Here is a 23,454-nt window from a genome sequence, read left to right as displayed (position 1 = left end):
CCAAGGAAAAGTGAAATTTTATTTCATTTTCTGATAAGGACTCAACCGTCTTCCCACACATTGAATAATCGGAAATCTCCCCTGACCGAGCTAGGCAACTCCTAAAAATAAGAATATTGGTGGTAATGACCCCCCAACCCGAGTAGAAAAATCAGGAGTGGGATTATCGAACAAGTTTCTATTTTTAACAAACTAAAACACCGTAGACGACTTTGAGCGACACTACCTTCTACCTCCTTACTTGAGTCTCGCACTTGACCCGTACGTGCGTCACTGTATTTTTTTACGGCTCCGCAAAGAATACCTAACTAGCTGGCGTCTCGTGATATGCGTGGAATTAAATATTTATTAATTCACATCACTAACGCATCTTCCTTACCGTATGGAATATTTTCAAGGTATCCAGTCGATGGTACTAGCGACCTGCAATAATTATTATAATATATCGGTCGGAAGCTCCGCTGATTTTTATATTTATTTGCCATTAATCACGCTCGGGCCTAATGAATCGGAATTCCCTCCTATTACTAAAAAAAGCGCCTTTTAATTACATGGTGATGTAGAAAATTAAATAGACATAATTTCTTGATATTTTGACATAAAAAAATATATATTTATTGTATATAAATTATGTGATGAAATTTCAACAACGGGTTCAACAAAAGGTTTAAAGAATAATTTTTTACGCCAAAAGTTATCATTAGAATAATTGTTATTTAATGTTCCTTGAATGGCATCCATCAACAGAGCAATTTGTTTTATGTTTGAATTTGAAATCCATAAATGCGCTGCATCGTGAACGCGATACCAAACAGAACTATTTTATCTACGATATTAATAGAAAACCCATGCGACGCATATATGACATTCATTCGAACACAGCGCCGCCATTTCGAAGAACCATGCACAAAATACATGGGAAAATGGTCCATTTCTAAAATCTGACAATTTTTAAAGAGTTTTGGAGGGGGTAGTGGTAACGAAAAATCAACACCTTTTAAAACTAATAGATTGACAGTTTTATTTTAAGACCTACATGCCTACAATACAAAATCAAGTTTGGTGAATGAATGTAGTCGTGTGTAGTAGTCACAAGAACGTCAGTCTATCAGTTCTATAATGTTTTCTAGTATCTTATCAGCTTCATTCATTCTTTCTTCTATTTCAATCAGATGTTCCATTTTTTCGAATCCGCTGCCTTTATTCCCTTGAAAGAGGGTTTCAACATCCCTCATTTTAAAAGTGGTGTTATGCCTGGCTACAAACCCTTTACTTGCGCCCATACCAATTCTATGGGGTTCATATCATTCCCTAGAGACATGGCGGAAAGCGGTTTATTCAAATTTGCAATCCCTAGCAGCTCATTTTCCAGAATATCGTTTTGAAATTGCTTCTTATTTAAAGTAAACCAATGTTTTTGTTTCCAAGAAGACGGTTTTTCTTGACTGGTGGCCCAGGGGGACTGAGATCTAGTATTTGCTGCAAGCAGTCTTCAAAGACATCAGCATTCGTGTCTTGGTGATGGTATCCAGTCCGTTTTGATTGAAATGCTAGCAGCAGAAAATTTCGTTTTCCACCATTTCTTCCTACTTATGAGTGGAATGAAGTCATTCCTTTTCGTTTCACGCGTTATTTTATCCAAGATACGCATTTCTTTTTTAAAGTAAAACGGCAGTCTTTTCGTAACGTAACTTTAAATTAGACCTTGGTAATAAGTATTTCAGGCAACGCTGCAATAAAAAGTCTATTTGGTTGTAAAGTAGGAAATGATGCTAACATAGTTTTTTATTCAAGAACAATATGTATTATAACAATTGTCCTAAATCGCCTGGAATGTGGCACTTCAAAATCTTCAATAGTTGAACGATATCGAATGATCATGATTTGTTCAGGCAGTAATAAGCTTCCCGGTGCATAAAACCTTAATGTTACTAGTAACTGCCAGATCAATGTGATCATTAATACTTATTGCTAATACTATGCTCGGTATCAATATATTGTTTAGTTGCAAAACCATGTCTTATTAGTTTAGAAAATATACTTGGTAGTTACTATTAAGGCTGATAATTGTACTATTTACAAAACATCTAGATTCCTCCTGCATTGCCTTCTTCTCCGTATCTGCTTATATATTCTTTGGGGGGCGCAGCTAAAGGACGGGCACGAGTGTTGTCTCGCATCATTGATTCCCATGTTGGCGAGACACCTGAGTCGCAGTTACGATTGTTTGCTTATAGATTCTCGGATTTTTCGGCGGTAGGAGAATTTTAGTTATATTGAATAAAATTTTGGTGGTAAATCTGGTTATGACGTTATATGTCTTAAGAACTTTTGATATGTGGTCAGTGATGTTTTGAATGAATGGAAGGAGAACAGTGGCAAGCGTGGGGTTGCCTTCGGACTCATTGTCTCTAGAAGGTTTTGGTGACGTGTACTTTGATGGAACGCTTTGTAACAATATAACAATAGAATATGATAACCGATGATTTTTGGGCCGGATGATGATGTGACAATGCGTTAAGGTATCGGTCCGGGTGCGTAAACAGAATAAACGTAAAAAATGTGACCGTTATAAGAAAAATATGTTGCAAACCAGCATTTTTCAGTTAAGATAAGAAGGTTTGGTTCCAGATTCTTGGCTTTTAATATACCTGAAATAATGTTGAGAGTTTCAAGGAAAGGAACTTTAGTAGATTCTACGTCGAAACTAACTAGAATATCCAGTGAATCCATTGTAATGCTTTTTAATTGTCCATTGAAATGAAATGAATTAAGTACGAAACTATCTGTTTTCCCTGTATAGGATTTTAATATAGAAGCTAGATATTTTGCTAGAGAATATGAGAAACAATGGTGCTGACAATAGGTCGAAGGGGTAATCCTAGTTTGTGAATCTTAGGGGTTTCGTAGAGACAAGGTGACGTAGGATAATTGTGTTGGAACAGTAACATACGGAGTGACATGTCCACTATTTCACTGCACAAATTTTTTGAAAAATTTGACAAATGTATTCTTGGAATGAGCAAAAGGATCTTGTTGAGGCAAAACAGTAATCATTGTTACTGCAGTTGTAGCATATCTTTTTTAATCATATTATTCACTGTTTTCTCTTAGGTGGGACGCGGACAACTTTGAATTCCCAGGAACGCTGCTTTTTTTTAAAGTGAAACACGCCCATTTTCCTGGCAAGGTTTCCTCACCAAAATTCAAGGATAAGAACCCAGGTCTTTTTGAATTATCGTAGCGGGAGCTACAATTAACACATTTTCGCAATTACCGACTTCGATGCGAAACCAATTAACAACTCTCCGGCAAAATTACGAAACGAATTTAATATAAACTTGCGCGAACATAGGGACACACGAATTACGACCGTTTGACTTTACCGAGTCCTCGCCGCGTCGTATTTTATCTCCGCCATAAAACACCACCCGTAATTAAAATTTGTTTGGACATTTTTCGACATAAAAACCGTTTCCCGGGGCGTTCTCGGTTCAGTGTTTTTCCCGCGGCCCCAGCAAGGCGATTCGATTTATTTTCCCTCCCGTTATTATTGTTATTAACTGCCGGAGTATTCGCTTCGGCATTGACCGACAAACTGAGGTGAGCGATTATCCATTCATTTATTCACCGCGGAACTTTCCGACGAGTGGTTGGCCTGAAAATTTTCCAACCCGTTTGTCAAAACCAAATAACTATTGGCTAATATAGTGACCCTACCATGGTAAAAATTGTAATAATATGTAATATTTTCGTAGCGAAGGTAAAGATTTTCCGCGCATGCCTTGACATTTCACCCACTTACCTCCACTTGGCGCCATTTTCTTTCTAAACAGCGATTTCTACACACTCAACTCGGCTTCTAAACCTATGGAAGATCTGTCAGCGGCCATGTTGGTTAGTTGTTGGTTAGTTGCGGAAAAATGCCACAAAGGTATTTATTAAAAACGAGATTATACGCAAGTGTATGTTGAATGAACCTTCTTTTTTTTTCGTAGTTGCTTCATAAGTTCCCGTACCATCGGCATAGGCGGTGCCTCTATATCTCTATATGGTCACAACCGATCACACAGAAACTTTCAAAATATTTTCTTGAAAAATTTTTCGCCTCTTCACTTTTATTTGAAGATCTTTCATTAGTACTAACCAAAAACAATGCAAATACAGTTTATTACATATTATTATGTCACAATAAAATTAAAAATAAGACACCTCTCCCCAATGTTCAATTCTTGTTTATAACCATTTTGTAAGAATTTAAATTTCAAAATCATTTCAAATTATAATGAAAACGTCACTTTTAAATTAGCATTAAAGTTTATTTTTTGGAAAAATGTAATCTAATTTAGTATATACATTTCAAATGAAGTAAAACAATCTATATCTTCCTCCTCAATAATATTTTATTTATTGTCACTTTTTTATTTGTGGTTCCTCCAGGAAAGCTAATTTTTTTTAGCAGAATTCTTTTTATATTTGATATCTGAGGATCGGATGGCACAAGAACATCTCAGTTGCCGAATTAAAATCGAGGAAATATGATTGCAGAGCTCTGAAAAGAAATTTTGTAAACAGGAGTTGACACATAGTAGCACGCATATAGTTCAACATGCCTTCTGCTGTTTCAAGACAGATTTTTTTCAATAGCTCTGTGTTTTCTCGTAAGGAAAAAGTGAAAACCAATTTGTTTTGAATAATACTGTATCTATATTAAAATAAAATGGGCTGTTTCAACAATAGTGTACATATATAAAGATTTTTACAATTTACTTACCACTAGGCAGAGTCTCCATGCAGGTTTTAAGATTGTCACAAGAAAGTCAAAAAATATTAAAAAATAGATCACAACTCATAATAAAATAACACCACTTCAGTGCGAATACAATTTCATATTGCATATTTCTTTCATATTTAAGATCGTGTCACTCATCGTGCCACATTGTTGGTTCCCTTAGATTGAGTTATAGGGGCTTTAAGTGCTGCTGGTTATTTCTAATATATACAAATGACAGTCCGAGTCCACTGTTTCCTTTTCTTTCATATATGACTGTCACTACTGATTAATGTGATACATTTGAGGTTACGTTGGTCAGGCGATCGCTCTTTTCAAGGTTTTTAGAGTTTTTCTGTTCATTACTGCCTACCGCCACCGCTTCACATATTTATGTCGGCGTTATACTTTAATTTCTAACACGATATGGTCTCTTGATCCACTGTCTTAGAGGAACATTAGAACCTTCAGTGTTGCCTGATCGTCCTAAAATATTTCGTAAACATTCCTGGGGGTGCTCAGATGCATGGATCGTTCCATAAGTCCTTAAGAAATTCCAAAGATTTCAATCGTAGTCTCAAAAAAAAAATTTCCAATAAGTAGTACTCCTAGTCAGCTGTTAAGCGTTAAGCTGTAACCATCACATAGTTTAATCGTTGTTGTCGATTGAAGTAAACAACCTTAATTTGTGTATAAAAATGGATAGAAGTGGGCTTTTATTTGACTGGGTCGATGCTGAAAGAAGTCAAAGCCGAGATGGACGAAGTTCATGGCACATCCCAAAAAATGGCTTTTTTAAGGACTTATTGAACGTATATCAAAACGATTTCTGCCACTGGAAAATGACAAGCTTCGTCTCGTACTATGTCATTGATGATTGATCAGTCATTCTTGTTTCTAGTTCGTCGGTCCCTGCTTGACAGGTTCACTTACAGTGTCATCGAGAAATTTAAGTTTACCTAAAACTGTTAATAGTTTTTTTATGATCTTGTATATATCCGCCTGCGCTATAAAAATTTCGTAGTCAGTCGACTTGCGTCATGTGCAATTTTTACATTTTTACCGATGTGTGTTGAATAGTCGCGACCTTCAAAAATGAAATTTTTAATCGCACGTTTATTTGCGATAATTGTCCAACTAATCCGCAACGTAATTTACGACCGAATGCTCTAACCACATAAGAAAAATATTGGTGACATTTGATATATGTTTTTGGGGCGAAAATCCAATATATTTATGCAGTTACATACTTTAAGGTAGTTAAACACATTTTAACTTAGTCCTATTTAAGTTATCTTCTAGGCAATTAAAATGAGATTATGAAATTCCGCCGAGTGAAAACGTTGTACCTGTGTGAAGGATATATAATTTTCGCTTAGAGAATGACATGCTGATGAGATAGCCGTAACAGGCGATAGGTGTAATGTAAATTTGCGATGAAAGTGCTACCCTAAACAGGATGGACAACTTTTTGTGTAGATCAGTAATATAACCATAGATATATATAAAAATTTCAAAAATTTATTGTGCATAATTTTATTTGTTGTTTATTTGACCACAAGTTCCCCAGATTGGGATTAGACGTTTCAGGTATGACAAGAAAAAGGCAGTATATACCAATTTCTGTGTTCTATTTCTACACTTATAAATTATTGAAATCATAGAACTCCTTATTGTGTCCCGATTATCCTGATAATGTGCTATCGACAAATTTATAGTATTGAGCCTTTTAAGGCTAGCAATTTGCAAACTATGATTGTTTTACAATGTCTCGCTTATTTAACATTCTGCGCACAGTTAAGTAAGATTCTAAGATGTTATGTAGTTCTCTCTTAAAGCCCAATTATGTAATTTCCGGAAAAGAAATTCTTTTCTATTACGTGTCCCTTTTTTGTTAGATATTACATTATCACATCCGATATTACTGGGCCTATTACAAACCTTAATTATTGAGATCTGCACGTGCATCTTTTACAATTGATTCCCCAACTTTCACAAAATAATTCAGAATATTTTTCGTTTCATGAACAGGTTTACCTTTTGCTCGCAATATCAGTTAAACAGGTTTACCTTTTGCTCGCAATATCAGTTGTTTCAACTTGTTTCCCACTTTTGACGACAGTTTTTTTAGTGAACAAATTGTTTCTCATTAATATAGTTTAATTTAAAATATTCTTTTGGTTTATACTCCATGTGCGTCATTTCATTGATCCCGAATATTAAGCGATTATGATTCGAAAATAGGTTGGCTTCGGCATTCACAGGTTAGAATTTATATAATTTAAATCATGATCAATTATGCTAATATTATTGTTAAATTTATTGTTTGTCTTGTTGGGTGATCATTTGATATAACATTGCAAATTTTATAACACTTGCAAAAGTAAATGACTTTTATATTCTGACGTTAATTTATAATAATACAATATCACTTAAGAATGTTGTATTACTATAAGAAGAAGGTTTAGATATTGCACTTACTCTCGGATATCGTTTACCAATGACAACACATAACTAGTCTCAAATTTCTCCATCTGATCTTTAAATTTCTCTGACTTTTATATAAGACTTTACATAAATTGATACCCCCCGTGTGTACCTGTATAATTTTCCATGTTATACAAATTCCCTGTTTAACCACATTTCAACAAATATCAGGACATGACAATCGTTCCTTTCATATTTCAGTGTTTAAGAACTACATACCTCGAGTCGTTCCTAAATTAGGATGATACTAATTTGCACACAATATAAATACGAGTTTGGTGACCGCGGCACTACTAGAGTTAATTTATTTGCTTAATAAATATAATAATTTAACAAATTACAAATTTCATTTGTAAACTTTAGTCCTTTAGTTCCCAGTTTTTCACAATCCACAGTTTTTATTCCCTATTGCAAGATAGTTTCAACGTCCCTCATTTTAAATGTGATGTGATCCTTTAGACGCATACCAATTCTATGGGGTTTAATGATAATGATAGGCGGAGGGCCATATCTCCTTTTTATCATATCTTTCAGAAATTGCTTCAAAGAAACATCAACATTTATGTCTACTTAATAGTCTATATACAGTTCGTTTTTATTAAAATGATATTAATTATTAATCTTATGCTTTTTCCCGAAGGTGCTTCAATCCCAGCCTACCATCCTCCCAGCAAAGATTGCCCCGCGCTTTTTAAATTTTTATCCATCCATGTTTTACCAGCTATATGTTCGTCCTAAATGTCCCCCTTTAAGCTCCAGTATTTTCAGTTCAGTAAAGTAAAAGCACAACATTTTGAAATCCCGAAAATGAAATTTATTTTGTCGCATGTTTCCTAATTTATATGTTGCTTAAAACTTTGCGATTGAATAATAAATTATAAAAATGGCGCTAGTGGAAAGCCTTTAACAATCTTGGCTTATTTATATCGAGTAGTTTTTGCTTGTTTAAAATGTAGTTGCGATAGTTAAGTACGCAATTTTTTCCAGTTGCATAAGTGTATTATTTGAAAAAATTTACTGGGTCAATATTTAACATTAACAATTTACTAGATGTTAATTATTTAACAATTAGACGAATGGTTAGACGATTTAGGGACAACGTTGTCATTTCAGGAAAGGAGCTACAAATCAAATTGAGGAGGGCATATAAAAATGTCTCCTCTAAACTAAACAGCGTTAGTTAAGTGGCTCCTAAAAATATTTTTAAGACGCATCGCGATTATATATTCCAAATCTTAACCGATTAAATTCGTTTCCGCTCTAAAATTTAAATCGGCCATGAAAAAAAAAATCGTGAATATTCATAGAGCACATTCCGGCAACGTTTTAAGTGCCTCTCGTTTACGACCAAATAAATATTTGTTTCGAGACAGGCCGGGATCAAGCCCACGCGCACAAAGTAGGGATAGGCGTCAAATCCTTGCGCTATACATATAAATACATAAAATACACGTCAGTTCTGACAAAGATTCGATAGTTGAGTAAACAAAGGGGTGCAGAAATTTAAAAAAAAGTGTGCCATAGGGCTGGGTTCATTCCACATTGTTTTTCCCAGTGTACGACACAGTTGCCCATTAGTAAGAAAAATTTTGTAGATACACAAGAGAGAGATTATACTACGATCTGCAAAAACTTAACGGATTTGCTCAAAACCACAATTTAAAACTGAAAAGTCGCAACTAATGGTAATAGGCAAAAACAAAAATCTAATAGTATACATAGAGTGCATTGTAAAAGTTCAAATTAGTAACAAAACTATCCCAATCGTTCAACGAGAAAAAATTTGGGTATTGTATTTGATAGTTTTTTGATCTTTCGATCATCAGGTCAAAAAGAAATGGACTGCGGCGTATCAGGGATTCAAAAAATAAAGATAAAAAGCTATTTACTTCTAAAACAAAAATTTTATCCATTTAGAGTTTAGTTTTATCTCTACTAGATTATGGTGATATAGTCTTCCACGGATAGCTGTCGTGGTAAACGAAAATATCGATCAAAAGATGAGACTTTCATATATAATACCATTTCGAAAGCACAGGTGTACAATTTTACATGCGAATTATTAAAGAGTGGTAAGCCAGAGTACATTTTTAAAGAGTTTTTTTTTATGTTTTTATTATTTCAAGGATTTATGGCACAAGTTTTTGACGTGCCCCGACACAGAACCGCTGCTTATGGAATATCTTTTACATTTATCAAAATCTTTTATATTTATCAAAATGTGGAATGAATTACAAAATAATGTAAAAAATTACCAAGGCAAAAAATTTTTCAAACATAAAACTAAACCTACTCATGAAACAACAATATTTGTAACATATCATCATATCATATGGGACACTTGGGTAAAAAAATAGAATAATTAAATTTATAAGATTCTTGGCCTCAACTATCTTTTTTTTTTCTCGAGCGTGCTTCCTTTTGCGTTCACATTGTTGGATCTGTGGCAATCTGTTTTCATAAACGTTGTAATGAAATGCAAAGGCCAGATCCGACTAGATCCATTTTTTTTATATAATCATCGGTTCCCTATTTATATTTTAAAGCTATGTAGTAATACCAACTATAGTCGGAAAAACACCCATTTGTAATGACGTCCTGCTGGTTACCAAAAACGTATGTTCTCTGATTATTACGTACTACAAGTTGCTAATTGACAGTGATATTAAAGCAACGCTCCATCCGACATCTATTTTTTTCATAACTTTATTCTTACCGCTGTGTGAAATATACTAAACAAATATAATTAAAAAATTACAAATGGGTATAATTCCGACTATAGGATATATACATTTTTTAGTAAAGAAGTCTATACCACGAAAAAAGCTTTTGGTGCGAAACGGGGCAGCCTTTGATTAAGAAAAAGTCTGCTGTTTTGTCTTATTTTTTAGAAAAATTAAAGCCCAAAAGTGGCGGCGATGCCGCACATGTTAACGTTGTTTTCAACTATAAATTTTTCAGTATTACTTCATGAATCTGTACTGTTTTTAGATGCACATTAATTTACTTTAGTGTTTATTTAGGATTAAATAAAGATAAGTGCTTCAATACTACTGATTGTTTTGTTATTTTAAAATCAAATCAATGTTTCCTAAATCGGTTTATCGAAGGCTTCGTAAATTGTATGCAAATGTTAAAACAGGAATTTTGCACTTTTTGCAGTGGGCTTTTTTCCTTCTGTAGCAGAACAGGCCAGTGATACAATAATTAATATACGAGAGTACCAGAGTATCGTGAAGTTTTAATTTTATATTTTTATCTAGTACATCTTTATGCAATTTTGGATGATAGACGCAATCTCCTACAACGTTTGTATTAGGTTTTTTTGTACTCCCTGTATGTAAAATCACAAAGAAATATTTATTTCACATTTTCGCAAGTTTTGGCACATATTCGATGTAAATGTAAATCAGTTGATAAAAAATATTTTTAGAATTTAAGTTTTGTACGTGCTAGAATCGACGTGTAGCCCACTGGCGTTACGTCGTCGCGATACGGCCCTGGATCACTTGATTTCGGCGCTAACGAAATCGAAAGTAAAACAAATTATCCAAGGATATTATCTCACACACTTTCGGGTTAGCCTTTCGCCTTGTTAACCGGTCGCACAGTTGGACTCGTTAAATGTATCTATTATTTAAAAATAACAAAAACTTAAATTAAATAAAAAACTTTAATGATAGGTGTAATGTTATATGTGGTTAATTTGTACTTTGACATTTTTATATATGTAATTCGCTAATTTGTGCATGTGCTGTTTGTCGCGACAGCGTGGGTTAAATTTAAATTGGACACTTTCAAATGTCTGGAGCTCTGTTTCTATGGAATCATTAGTTATCGACCGAAAAATTGATTTTTTATTTGGGAGATCCTGTATATTTTTCAGTAGCATTGCAACATTACCTGGAATTACCTTTCCAACCATATAATATACTTGATATTTTCCTCGAGAGTTTTGAACAAGTACTGGGCGGTTGTCTTGAGAAAAAGTTTCTAAAAAGTTATACATGAATTCCCTGAAAAACTGAAAATAAACAAATTTTGAAATTTGGAAAAGGAGAAAACTAGTTCTTATGTAACTTTTTGCATAGAAGTCTATGCCGTTTTGAAATAAGCGTACTAGCAAACAACATTATCTAAGGCGTAGAACCTCGGAATCGGTCCGGACTCTTTTCGTAAGAGTTATTTGAGTTACACATCGAAGTTTTTGTAAACTATATACAATTAATTAGTGAATGTATAGTTCAATTCCATATTGGCTTGACAATACATTCTTTGCTTGTCGCTAAACTAAAACATGTGGCGGAGCGCACCGCTCATCTCAATTGGTTCTCCTACCATATATGGCAAGATGACTACAAATAATTATAAGGACGATGTGCCATGTAGGTCCTGCAAAAAGGACGTAAAAGATAATGAGCAATGGGAAGTATCAATCTTGGTGTCACATAGAGTGTATCAATATCTCCCAAAAAACACATAACAAGATTTCTAATGATGTTGCAAAAATACTGATGTGCTAAAAGAGCTGATGATAGAGAATCCAGCTGAGGAAACGATTATAGAGCAGTTTGGGGTCCATGTAAAAAGGAAAAAAGAGTTACCTCATGGAAGAACAATTCTTAAATTTCACATGATTTTGATAAAATGAAGGATGTGAGCTCCACCATTTTGGTACAAAATTATAAGATTATTGAGACAAAACTAAAGAACCCTAAATTCAAAATCCCTGGTTTACTTATTGAAAAAAAGCAAGGAAGAACTTGAATCTCTGATTAGAAATCAAAACGCAATTAGAAACAATGATTATTTTAAGGTGAGAGATATTAAATTTTTCAAGTAAAAACAAAATAAAACGCTCTTTGCGGAACGCGGTCCTGAGGTTTTCAAAAGGCTAATTTATTTACTGTGGAAAGGTTATAATAACATAAACTGTGATACATCAAATAAGAAATACGGAACCAAACATTTGATTGATCATCAGCAAACATCAACTGCCAATCTGTCAATACTACCTAGGGATAACTAAAGCTAGACTTGACTATGGCTAATCAAGAAATACAACTGTTGGATAATATTTGCGACGAAGGCAGTTACTCCGTGCGTGTGGATCCAGGACAGATGGTTAACTTTGCAAGTAGGAACAACAAACTAGTTAGGGTTATGCATCTAAACATTCATGTTATCAAATTACACTTTGACAAATTGTTAGTATTTTTGGAAACGTACAACTTGTTTTTTGACCTAGTTTTAAGCGAATGCCTAATTCATTTGACGGCCTGATTGTTTTGACTAAAAAAGTATCAATCCTAGGTTTGAAAAAAAGTCCTGTTATTTGATAACTATGAACAATATGAAATGACGGTGGATTTTAAAGTGCTATCCATGGTTGCTAATGACGGAGATTCATTGCAGTTACGACTAAAATTGGACCCACTTAAGACATCAAACAAGTTGAAAAATCGACGTTGTTATTGACTAATACTAACAATTAAATAGCGTCCCAATATGCCGTTCAATTTATTATTCTAATTGCTATTTACCGATGGATGGCCTTCTTCGAGCGATACGAGTGGCACTTTGTGGATCAGTTTTTAGGTTTTTAAATTAATGGGTTGTCGACGATGGCAATGGACTTTTTTTGTTCAATTTGTTTTTCAATATGCAAAATTTGTGTTATTTCTTTATTACAGATGTTTTGTGCAATTATCACAACAGCTTTCGGGATGTTTTTATTACTGACGTATTATCGATTTTCGTTAATTATTAGAATAAATTTAACAGTTTACTCACCTCTAATGGCTAATTATAGACTATTGTCATTGTGGGTCATTAGTATTATCTACATTAATGTCCCCCTGCGATTGGTTTGATAACTAAATGAAATGTTGTTTTTACATTCTTAACGTTAGGTGTAGGCCACAAGCATAATAAAATTGTAATTAGAAAAGTATGAAAATGTTACAAGTAAACATAGAAAAGAAAAATATTTTTTTACAAAAATTATGACAAAAGGCCTTTTTAATTCAATCCAAATAATAGCCTCAAATATCAGTTTAATAATTTTAAAATAGTCTAAGAAATCTAATTAAAAATGCGTGCAATGATAAAAAATATGAACGTTCTTTATGAAACATAGTCAACGCAGTATGTGTAAAATTAAAAAGTCTGTACATATCTTTCACAATAGATGGAAAATGTCTGTCTGATAAAAAACAGATTTAAACTGGAAAACAGCATGTACTTTATATTTTGAAGAACAAAAAGAAGTTTTGGAAGCTATAACATCCTTGAAAAACAACAAAAGCTCTGGTTGGTTAGACGAACTTACATCATTAACAATAAAACAAATAAAATTCGAAGTACTTTAGCCCTATACACAAAGCGGAAAAAGTAAAACCGTTATTTAATTGGAATGGTGAGAAAAGCAACTATTGACCAATGTCACCACTAGGGTTTAAAAAATTATCAGACGCTCAACGAAACTTTAGAGAGGGAAAATCAACACTGCATGTTATACTAAATTTAAGTTCAAAAACAACAGGTCCTTTTTTTTGTTGACCTACACGCCAAGTTTTAAGATGTTGAGATTGATGGTGTCGTTATCGAAACAAAAGAAGTAGTTTCTGGAGTTCCAGAGGATACCGTATTACTATGTTTACCAAAAACTATTTCTAAAATAATAATTTCCGCTAACGAGGCTACAGTCTTCTGAAAAAAAATAAAGCTACAGCCGAAAAAGATTTTAAAATCATAAAATTACTTTTGCAATTTTTGGACTTTGGTCCTTTAAAAATAAACAATATAAAAGAAATTCCGGAAAAGAATCAATTAAATCAAATTAAATGAATTTTAAAAAATTATGGGAATTGCTGCCTACATTTTGAAATCTTGATAAAACTAAGATAGCTTTATCTGTCCTTAGTAGGATCCGAATAAATGCACGTATTATATCGTATTTTCAACAGTTTCTATAAAAATTGTATTTTTGTTTTGCCTTTGGTATCTTGTGTTGTTTAAAATAAAAATATAATATTATAAAAATATTTTTAATGAAGGTATTTATTCATAGTTTACGCATGAATAGATCAATTAATTTCAGAAATGTTTATTAATAAGTAATTTTTAAAATGTAATTGATTGATAAACTTTGGTACAAATTACAACTGTTTGATAGTACCCAACTATTTTTTTTCCTATTTTTTTTAGTTTCCAATAAAACCGTCTATCAATTTTTTTATCATTTAAAAAAATAATACAAAATATACAGAAAGTGTGTTTTTATAAGATAAAAAACATCATTATTTTCCGCCATTTTTGAAGTGCAATATCTTCCAATTGGTTCGCATTTGTTTTAACACCCTGTATATGAGTTACATACGTGCATGACACACAATTATGAACTCACTATCAACGCTGCACTTTATCCTTCCTCTAAGGAAATATGGTAGGAACCACGTCTTTAACGCGACGCACATTCTTTTGGGCAGTAGAAATAATCTTACGCCTTTTTCTGATCGAAACAATACTGCGCCGAATGCGGGAAATTGGAATAAACATGGCCGCCAAGGTTACATTTGACACTTCAAGAGAGTGCGCTGCTGTGTTTATCTACTGACTCTGCGTTCTGGCCAAAGTCGATACTATTTTTTGAATTTAATTAAGTGTTTCCACCCCAATCATTATCCATTATTTCTTTTTAGTGTACTTTACCGTCATTATCGGAACTCTATTCACCAGCGCCACGGTAAGCTACAGGACAAACTAATTTAAAAAAAAAGCAAAAAATGGTGAAGTTTGCTCGATTATAATAGCAAAGTTTTCCATCTGTACCGGGTATCCCATTGAAGATAGAAAATTGCGGTTTACGTGACGCTGAGCTACTTTTTTGTGAAATTAAAGATTAAATAATTATGGCCCTCTTGGTTTCTGAGATACAGGGTGAAATCCAAAACTATCGATTTTGGGACCACCTTCTTATCTCCGTTGTGTTATAAGTTATTAAAGAGTTTAAAAAAAAAACGTTCTTATTGGATTTTTTCCGTAGAATCATCCAGTGACAGGTTTTTTTTGCTTGCTCTAACCGTTTATCAGTTATGAAGCAAACATATATTTTTTTAAATGCATATTATTTTTTACATTGGAAATAATTTAAGCATTTCAGAAATATATATTCGTATAAAGTTGTTTTGAAAATTAAGTTCAAATTTATTTTGCATATATCCCCTTAAAAAGAAATCTAAAACGGAATGATTCGGAGATCATATAGGTCCGTTAGTACCTATCCATTTTTGAGGCAAGTGTTCATTTAAAAGTCCAGACTTATGACTTGGGTCACCATCTTGCTGAAGGTATATGTTATTATAATATACTAAGGGAATATCTTCGAGTAATTCTGGAATGACTTCCTCAAGAATGGTGGTTTTCTGTCGACAAGTACCTAGTGCTATGGCGATTCAAAATTCCCGAACTTGAAAAGAAACATTCTTCGGTCCACATTGCAAGTTTCCGAAAACAATCGTTGATTCGTATTTGTTGCAAAATTGCATCCGACCCTCTTAAACTTGTATGAATGCTATTTGTGTTTTTTAAAAAATTCTTTGGGCAGTTGATTTTGGTACCCCTACTGCTTTTTCTGTGTTTGCAAGATGATGACGGCGTTGCTTCTATGTAACCTAATACATTTTTAGGGCGTGGTTGAATAAAGGATCTGTCGTTTATTTTCAAACGACCATATATATCTGAAAACGGTTGTCCTCGATCTGGATATCTAATATTAACCAAACACAGTCATAGCCAAGTATCTACTTAGCATTATAATAACATAATATTTATCATATTAATAAGACATTATTTTAAAAAACTATATTTTCATCCTGTTTTTTTCGAAATTAAGTAGAAATTAAGTATAGTAATAACTGCTTAGATGTATCTCATTTTTATTGTTTTTTTTTTACTATGGCCTACCGCCACAAATAAGGTAAAAAACGAAAAAACTTGAATTTTGAGCTTAATTTTAAAAACAACTTTATACTAATATATATTTTTGAAAAGCTTAAATAATTTCCAATTAATGTAAATATACGATGTTCCATTAAAAAAAAAACGTTTGCTTCATAAATTAAAAAGGGTTAGAGCAACGCCATTGGATTCTACGGAAAAAATCCTATATGAACGTTTTTTAAGCTCTTCAATAGCTTATAAGACAACGGAGATACGGGGGTGATCTAAAAATCGATAGATTTGGATTTCACCCTGTATCTCAAAAACCTAGGGGGCCATGGTAATTTTGTTGACGGCACCTTTAATTTCACAAAAAAACCGCGTAACCGCGACTCTTTATCTTAAAAAATAATTGAAATACCCCTTAACAAAATTTAAAATGGGATGGATGCACATGTACATATATAATACGTACTCCGAACACATAATAAAGGTAGAAAAAATGGCAAAATAAGGTACGAAATGGTGGATCAATAATAATTTTAATATCCCATTATTATCGTCATTTTTACAAGTAGTTATCATAGCCGACCAATTAAACATCGATTTCAAGTTAATGTTGGCAACACATTAATTTACCTTAATTATACCAATTAGCCGTAGCAACATTCAAAGGGTAACATCTTCATTGGTAAATAGTTATCATACAATTTTCTAATTTTTCAAAAACACGCAAAATGATGTTCTGGTATGGTGGGTCTCAAAGTATATCGTCTTAGCTTTGACGTACCCTCCCCAAAATGTAAGTTTTAAAAGCAACCCGCCTACTTACAAATAAACCTCAGTATCCTGGGTAAAGGATATTGTTAACAGTGAATTATTGAATGAAAGATAAAACGCGATTTTCAATCTCGTCGTGTGGACAATAGTAGACGAGCTAACCAAAAATATTATACTTACTTTAAGTCCAAGTGTGATAAATTTAAATAATATTTAATATACCTGTTGAGAACTGGAAAAATGCAGTACCGCATTGTAATTAATCTTAATGACGACTATGAGAATGAAATATATGTTTTATATCTAAATGAATATAATATAATATTCAATCTTTAATAATAATCTAAAAACAATTTTTGTCCCTCACCGACTGGTACTTTGAGGCAAAGTATACGTCAGTTCGTTTTTGTTACTGTATGGGCGCGAGACACTCTGAAGCGTCGTATTTACTTCGGAAAAACTGCGCAATCGATAATTAAACTGTGTTGATACGTCAAATTTTCGGCGATAAGATTATTTCCGACTGACTAGCGACCTAAACAATAAAAATTATCAATCTGTTATCCAAAGAGCTTATTACACATTAACATACAGTTGAAGTTAGTCACGCTTGCTGGCAGATATCCGACTATGTGTGTGTGTTTTTCTTATCGTTCGTCTGGGTGAATAAAATAATATTTCAAATGTACGGGGCCTCGCTTATCGAAAAAGAAAATGTATGGTATGTCTCAAAGTATACCTGACCAGTCGGTATTGTAGGACAGAGTATTAGGAAAGGACTTTTAAGGTGTTTTAAAAATAAAAAGATCAAATATTACATTATGTTTTATAATTAAATCACATTAGTACTAATAGAATATACGATAACACTAAATATATCAAATTATCAGTAATTACCTAAATAAGTATTTTTTTCGTAAATCCCATTTTACAAGCAATTATTTTATTGATTTGATTGATTTCCTATCTGATTTGCCATTCGAAAATCCTAATTTAAAACAGTTTGACAATTGTCAGACAATTCGATTTTGTTCGCGATTCGATTTAATTTATTGTATTGTATTTATTGTATTTTATATTTTATGTCATTGAACCTAAGTCAAAAAGATTCCTTTTTAAATGTAAAATGAAAACAAAAAAAAACGTTGTGGAGCAGAAAATGACGAAACCTTATAAGACAGGATATAATATTGTAAATTTTGACATCTACCTCACTCGTCCCTTACCTATAAATAAAGTACTGGTTGGTTTCACCCAGTTTGTCGAAAGCCAGAACAATATACTTTGAAACACACCATACATAGACGGATTCTTTCTTATCAAGATTAGCTCAATTGGGAATCGCGTTTGCGTAAGATCGTAGGCGATTTGGAAAGCTTTTGTCGTTCCACGACGGGTTCAAAATTCAAAGGTCAATTGTGTGTTCCCAGTGGACCCATCAACAGATAAAGCTTCGATAAGTATCTATTCTTATTTATAGTCAATCAGTTGCAAAACTTATACGAGATTGTTTATTTCGCGTCCGAAACAGATCAGCAGGTAAGTTTCTATTATTATCAACTTGAAAAAATTCGATATAATTTGTATAGTTTATACGCATAAATCTAAACTAGTATGTAAAGTCTACATACTTACCAAACGGAAATATGGAACGTAATGTGTTTGTAAATATAAGAAACTGAGTAATACCTGCATGGTGAAGCAGTAGAGTGTATTTTTTTAAGTTGTAATGTATTTTATTGCAACGTTGCCAAAAAATAGACATTCTTTCAAAAAAAAACATGCTTCCGTATTATCTCCTATATGTCTCCTTCCGCAAATACCGAAAAAATGTATTATTAAGGGTTCAGTAAAGCGCCAAAGTAATTATTTCATATAGGGTGTTTTCCAAAGCTTTACCAAATTGACAAAGTTAAGGAGAAATTAATATATTTTTGATTTAATTTAAAAAGTAAGAAGAGAAATATTTGTTTGAAATTCGTCAATTTGGCAAGCCATTGGAAAAAATCCTATATTTAGGTTTACTTGATAGGAGATGAAAAGAAAGTATGTTTTTTTAAATATTTAACGGGTCGACATAAATGGTTTTGGGTAAGTCATTTAGCGCAGACCTTTTCCAAAATCTTAATTAATATTGTTTCCGGTGTACCAATTAAGTAATTTTAAATCTAGGCAAATCAAAGTCTGTTTCAGTACTATATAGAATAATAACCGTAAGATAATGGGAGCAGGTACATATAACATAAATACTTCCCAATAGCGACAGTAATTCCTTCAAAAAGATGTTCTCATAGTTCAGGGAATAATAATACCTACCTGACTGACTGACTGACCATTTCTAATTCTCGCGAAAGAGAAAGGCAACGGCCCATGAAAATTCCAGGAAGGCCATTAGACACCAAATGTGTCGCTCTTTCATGCTTGGTCTTATTCGAAAACGTTTTCCATTTTTTCTCCACTAGATGAAGCGAAAACATACAAAAACTGGCCGTTAACAACAAATCTTCCCTTTTAAAATTCTCTTCCTGGTGGAAACGGTACATGGTTAATTAAACTAACCACTTGCAATAACTGAATTTTGTTGCACATTTACAATACAACACAAATGATCTTTCTTATAGTTTTGTAGTATCTTCACAACATGAAAACAGCATATTCTTCGCGATTAGTTGAATCTACAAATAGAGAAAGACAGATGGTATAACAACAATAAGAAAATGACCCTTCAAATTGTGGGCTTTTAAACGTATCTACTCTCAAACTTTTTTACGGAGCAGATTATTTGAGTCTAAGTGCTATATTTGCTGATCATTTTATAAACAAGTATCGTTTAAGCAAGCCCGGAATGAACTTTTAACTGTACTAAAATCCATTGAAAGTGAAAAATACATTGCCAAACAGAAAACGGAAAAGAATCAGCCCCAAAATACTCTCCTGTGGTGTAGACAGTTTATATCAATTTTTCTATTGTCTGGATGCTTAAAAGTTTGTCTCAAAATCATGTTGACTTTTCGTATGCCTGACCTGGACTCGGCGGACTCCGTAGCATTACCTTTCAAATCACCTCAAAATGTTTGGTAGTCTGGTATATTATCTGCATAGTGGCTGACACTTCGTTCGTTTCAGGTCAACATGATTCAAGCATGATAACCTTCAAGACCAGAAAGAAATCCCGCGACATCGACGACCAGTCTGTATACTGATCCATAATCACCGACGAGCGACCATTGACCAGCGAGATGCCTTCCGTGGTGTCGAAATTCCTCGAAAAGGGCGAAAAGGCAATCCACGCCCATCAATCCGTAGTATCGGGCGCCATAATAGGGGCCGCCCTGTGCGCGTACGCGTACAAGATCGGGTACCCGCTGGTGGAAAACTACATCTCCAAACCCAACAGTGAAACCGTCAACAACATTAACAACAACGTCGTGAAGCCGGCTATGCCGCCGCAACAGAATGGCGACGCCAAAACTAAATCGGCCATGTCAAAACGCCGGTCCGTGTTCAAGAACGGCATACCTAACCTCAATCTCGCGTTCATCTTGCAGTTCATCAAGCTGGTGCGCATCATGATACCGAAGGTGTTGTGTACGGAAAGCGTGCTGCTCGGCGGACACACGACGTTCCTCTTTTTGCGGACTTTTTTGAGTATTTACGTGGCGAACTTGGAGGGCGCGATAGTCAAGTACATAGTGCGGAAAGAGCCGCGCAATTTCGTACATCAACTGATGAAGTGGTTCGCGGTGGCCATTCCGGCGACTTTTATCAACAGCATGATTAGGTGAGTTCGAAATCTGCAGATGGCTTGTCATCTTGCGATTGCCCATTGACCTGTGTACTTTTTTTGTCGGAGGTTGGAGTCGAAACTCCTAAAATCCGGAACTATTGGCTTAAAATTAAGCTAGGAAAACAAAAATTAGGCCAGGATAGAACTGATAACTGTTGTATATACTCTCACATACTCACACTTTCACTGAATTTTCTGGCTTTTTAAGTCGCTCACATCCCAGCTTTAAACCAAAAACCCCAGTAATACATCAGTTCATTCAACTGTTTTATATTTTTAGAACTCGATAATCTTTTAAGTTTATCACTGCCCAGCCTCGTTGTCTTGGATTTCCTGAAACCGGACCTGTCAGATTTAAGACTCTCATAGCCCATATTGACATTAAAGTAATATAATAGTATTTATTGAACTGTCTAAGCGTTTTAAGTGTCTCATATCCGGAGCTTTTAATTAAACTTATACCCCAGTAACACTATAGCACTTATTCTGCTCTTAGCTTTTTAAGTCTGTCGTAGCCTCAACTTTAAAGTTAAACTACCCTAGTAATATTAAATTAATTCAAAATGTCTCAAGATTTCTAAAAACCTTAAAGGTTAGGGTTAAATTACGTTATTACCACATTATTTATTCAACTTTTTTAGCTAGTTAAATCTCTCGCAGACCAGCTTTAAATTATTCAATATTCAGCTTTTTAAGTTTCTTACATCCCCAATATTTAATTAAACTATAGCACTATAGCATTCATGCAACTGCCTTAGCCCTTTAAATTTCTCCCAGCCTCAGCTTTAAATTACACTACGTCAATATTAATATTGCGATCATTATTGGTAATCATTTTAAAGCACACAAACTGTGATCTCGTTCAGAAAGGACGGTGTGAAGTTTGACAGGAAAAAATTGATTAGATCGATTAGAATAATTGATAGCTACAAAGTGTGATCTAATCAGAAAGGTCTAGCGACGGTTATGTAAATTTATTCAAAAATTGAGACTTTTAAATAATTGCAAACATAAAATTCGGATCCGTTATACGACATCAAATTTTTATGGGCACAGTCATCTGGCTCCGCACGCGACGGCAGTTTTATTTATCTCCGTAAATCTATTTGAAAATTGCCTTAAATGAAAAACGCTTTGGAATCAGTTCAAAAAATAATCGATTTTGCTGTGGCGCCTCAATTCAATTTCATATAGCGTCAATTGCACAAAAATCTTAAGTTTAGTCAATTTTTGTCATCATCTACCATTCTACCATATTCACCGTTGGATCTATTCCGCAGGTACCTGGAGAGTCGTATAGCGCTAAGCTTCCGCACACGACTGGTCGAGCACTCTTACAAGCTCTACTTCAAGAACCAGAGTTACTACAGAGTAACCGTGCTGGACGGTCGGTTGGACAACTGCGCCCAACGATTGACCGACGACATCGAAACGGTAGCCAGCACCGTGTCGCACTTGTACGGCCAAATCACCAAACCCTGCTTCGACATCTTACTCATGGCGATCGCGTTGGCGAACTTGGTGAAGTCGAGGAATGCTAATTTGATAACCGGTCCGGTCATCATCTCCGGCGTCGTCGTGTTGTCCGCCTTACTTTTGAGGTACATTGTTCAGAATTCGTACTGAAGTGGCTTTTACTTCTGAGAGTGAGACTGAACTACTAGAAAAGGGTTTTAATTTTAATTTAAAATATCCAAACACAAATAGGGAATTAGATAATTTAGGCGTCGAGTGCGAAATGGCTATCGCCAATTACGATCCTAAGCCAAACAAACACATTTTGACTAATTTAATTAAATCACAAATCTCAACTAGCAAAAAACATCAAGAACTTTCCCAAATGTCCTTAATTAAAACAATCAAAATTAAAAGTTCCCAGAACGATATAGTATTTACTCGAGCTGATAAAGGAAAGACAGTCGTAGCTATTAATTCTTCAGAATATATTTCTAAAACCCATCAATTTCTTCTATCCCTCTTTCTGCAATAAACTTTGAAAAAAAATTAAATATTATAAAATAAATAGCATTCAACAATGCACGTCACGGATAGATAAAATATTAACTAAGAAACAATTTCAAAAAACTTTGAACTCTATATATCCCCTCTCTAGTACTGAATCTCAAGGTTTTAAAACATTAACATACATAGGAGAACCTAGTAATAAAGTTTCAGATCATCTCTCGAAATGTGGCCTCAAAATTCCTTTTAAAACTAATAACACCCTAGGAAAATTTGTTAAAAACAATAAATCTAAATCTGATAGATCCCAGAATTCTGGAGTGTATAGATTAAACTGCGGATCATGTTCTAAGATTTATATTGGACATCGACGATAATTTAAAAACAATAATTCAGATTCTAATTACGCTATACATTTAAATTTAGAAAAACACAATTTTGACGACAATTTCGATATTTTACACCCTGTTTCAAAAAGTAGAAAATTAAATTTACTAGAAGCTATGAAGATTAATAAAATGAGAGGTTCCAACGTATTACTTAATGACCAACTGGATTTGAATAGATCCCCCTTGTTAAATCTCAATTTAATACCTCACATTAAGTAATTACTACCTGTTTTGTATTTATAAACATCGGTACCGTTTGATATTCGCATTTGATAGAGGCACGGTGTTGCCGAAACAGCTGTCACTTAAATATATTTATGTGAAAATCTGAACAA

The 23,454-nt window shown here is 33.8% G+C and overlaps 1 protein-coding gene across 4 annotated transcripts in view; it reads left to right on the top strand.

The window, feature by feature from the left end:
- LOC132706662 (ATP-binding cassette sub-family D member 1) overlaps positions 1 to 23,454 on the top strand; it is a 54,004-nt gene that overhangs the window by 26,060 nt on the left and 4,490 nt on the right. For 2 of the 4 annotated variants that reach the window (XM_060678130.1, XM_060678129.1), the window contains exons 2-3: positions 20,108 to 20,762; positions 22,049 to 22,369. In XM_060678130.1, the coding sequence (XP_060534113.1) occupies positions 20,221 to 20,762; positions 22,049 to 22,369 (863 nt within the window). In that variant the 5' untranslated portion in view covers positions 20,108 to 20,220. Of the gene's footprint in view, positions 1 to 3,201; positions 3,604 to 18,017; positions 18,521 to 20,107; positions 20,763 to 22,048; positions 22,370 to 23,454 lie in introns of those variants that run through there. The other 2 variants (XM_060678132.1, XM_060678131.1) reach the window with 2 other exon arrangements.

The sequence above is a fragment of the Cylas formicarius genome, unplaced genomic scaffold (genome assembly GCF_029955315.1).
Source record: "Cylas formicarius isolate icCylForm1 unplaced genomic scaffold, icCylForm1.1 PGA_scaffold_8__14_contigs__length_24414737, whole genome shotgun sequence".
In the NCBI taxonomy this organism is placed as follows: domain Eukaryota; kingdom Metazoa; phylum Arthropoda; class Insecta; order Coleoptera; family Brentidae; genus Cylas; species Cylas formicarius.
Note: the sequence above shows the minus strand (reverse complement) of the source record. Positions and strands in the feature narration are given on the sequence as shown.